General features: G+C 45.0%; 1 protein-coding gene across 1 annotated transcript in view; it reads right to left on the bottom strand.

Annotated features, from left to right (window-relative positions):
- Positions 1–615, bottom strand: part of LOC113409235 (ectonucleotide pyrophosphatase/phosphodiesterase family member 2-like) — a gene marked incomplete at its 3' end in the record, with an annotated part of 2,774 nt that extends 2,159 nt beyond the window's left edge. The window contains exon 1 of the mRNA XM_026662934.2: positions 523–615. Coding sequence (XP_026518719.2) covers positions 523–565 — 43 coding nt within the window. The remainder of the gene's footprint in view (positions 1–522) is intronic.
- Between the last annotated feature and the right edge of the window lie 1,339 nt (positions 616–1,954).

The following is a 1,954-nucleotide window of genomic DNA, read 5'->3' as shown; positions in this document are numbered from 1 at the left end:
GGGAGCGATCTCTGCTGCAGGGGGAAGGAGGGGCTGTCTCTGGCTGTTGGAGCCCGGGGGGAAGTCCGGACATTTAGAAATTCCCCCCGGACGCTATTTTTAGCTCTAAAATCCGGACATGTCCGGGGGAATCCGGACGAATGGTAACCCAAGGTTTGTTTAGCAAACAAAAAACTGCACCTGTTCTGGGAGACTCTTCCCCACCCCCCCGCCAAAAAAAACCCACCCACAATGCACTTCTGCCATTCTTATATTATTGTTCTGCACTGCTCCAGCCTGTCTCTTTCAGGCCTAATCAAATTGTGCACCATTTAAGCCAATGGGACTTTTGCCATTTGACTTCATTGGGAATAAGAATAGGCCTTTAGATTGTTAGACCTTTGGGCCAGAAAGCCAGCTGTGTTTGATGCAGCTCTTCTACTGCCCAGCACCTTGTTGGTTTATGGTGCTATATAAACAATGAAAACAATATGAGAACAAGAGATTGCCCTGTTTGTTTGTTCTAATAAAACATTGACTTACTTAGTTTTTCAATGTTGGGCATGACCTTACTCCCTTTCTTCATGTATGATGCACGGAAGCCATCGACAGAGAAGATGATCAAAGGAGGGCGAACAAAACTGAAACAAAGGCTATGTTCACGTATCAAGAGTTGAAAGGAGTATTTCGAAAACTATTTCGTATGCTCATTCGGTTAGAGTAATGAGAGTTTAAAATACTACAACAGTTAGAAGTCTATAAATTTTAGAGTTAGTAGATCAGTATAGTTTAGTAATATTTATATTTCAGTAACACCCAGAAGCCCGAAATCAGGCTCACGATCCTATTGTGCTGGTGCTATAAAGACCCATACAAAGACATGGTCCCTGTCCAGAAGAGCTTACAGTCTAAGAAGGTAAGTTATGTATAAAGGGTTGGATAAGAGGAATACGGTCAAATACATACATTTTTACACACATATAATTGCAATTAAAAACCCCCCACACACACACACACACCCCACAAGCACAAATCTTTTCTGTTTTTGTAAAGAGCAAGGGTCACAGGACGTTTAATGTCCACATACAGCATGAGAGAGACCAGCTGCTCTAACACAGTAAAGAAGAGGAGTACTCATTTTGTTATTCTTTCCTAGAACAAAGAGCCACATTGCTCCCCTTGAGATGCAAACACAGCCAGGATGTATAAGTATCCCAAAGCTCATGCAGAGGCCGGGAGAGCAACTTCTTCAAACGTGGGTGCCCAATATTAGGTATCCTCAGTGAACTCATTCTTAGGTACCTAAAGTCTTAAGCTCCCACTTAAATAAATAGGAGCTGTGGATGCCCGGTATGTCGGTGAAAGAGTCCCCTTATTTAGGTATCTACATCTAAATTTAAACCTTGATTCAGCAAGTTACCTAAGCACATGATTAATTTTAAACATGTGAAAAGTCCAGGGGTGCCAGAACAGGGATCCATGGTCCCTTTCACTTTTTACTGGCCAGAAGGAAGAGCGACAGAAGGAGAGGGTAGGGCCTCAGGGAGAAGGTGCAGCATGGGGGCAGGGCCACAGTTCGGGCACAGGTGGCCCCCACACTTTTAGGGACTTTCTGCTGTGCCTGAAACAGTCCCATTGGGCTCAATGAGACTACACAAATGCTTAAAGCTATTCACATGCTTAAATATCTTGCTGAATCATGGTCTAAATCAGTTAAGTTTCAGAATCTAATCATAAGCGTGGGAACTACGGGTGCAGGGGGTGCTGCAGGTTTTACGCAGGGCCCCATGCCCGGGGTCTGCCGGCCCCTTGGCCCCTCTTCAAATCCCCCCTCCCGGAACCACGGCCCTGCTCCTGGCCCCAGCTCGGGGTGGGGGGGTGGGAAGGAGGTAAAAAGTTTGGGGACACCAGCTTTACAGTTTCGCTGGCTTTCAGCACCCCCACTGTAAAAAAAAAAAAAAAAAAAAAAAAAAAA

This window comes from Terrapene carolina, unplaced genomic scaffold (genome assembly GCF_002925995.2).
Source record: "Terrapene carolina triunguis isolate 2854851 unplaced genomic scaffold, T_m_triunguis-2.0 Scaffold31412, whole genome shotgun sequence".
Classification (NCBI taxonomy): domain Eukaryota; kingdom Metazoa; phylum Chordata; order Testudines; family Emydidae; genus Terrapene; species Terrapene triunguis.
This window is presented reverse-complemented; position numbering and strand designations above follow the sequence as displayed.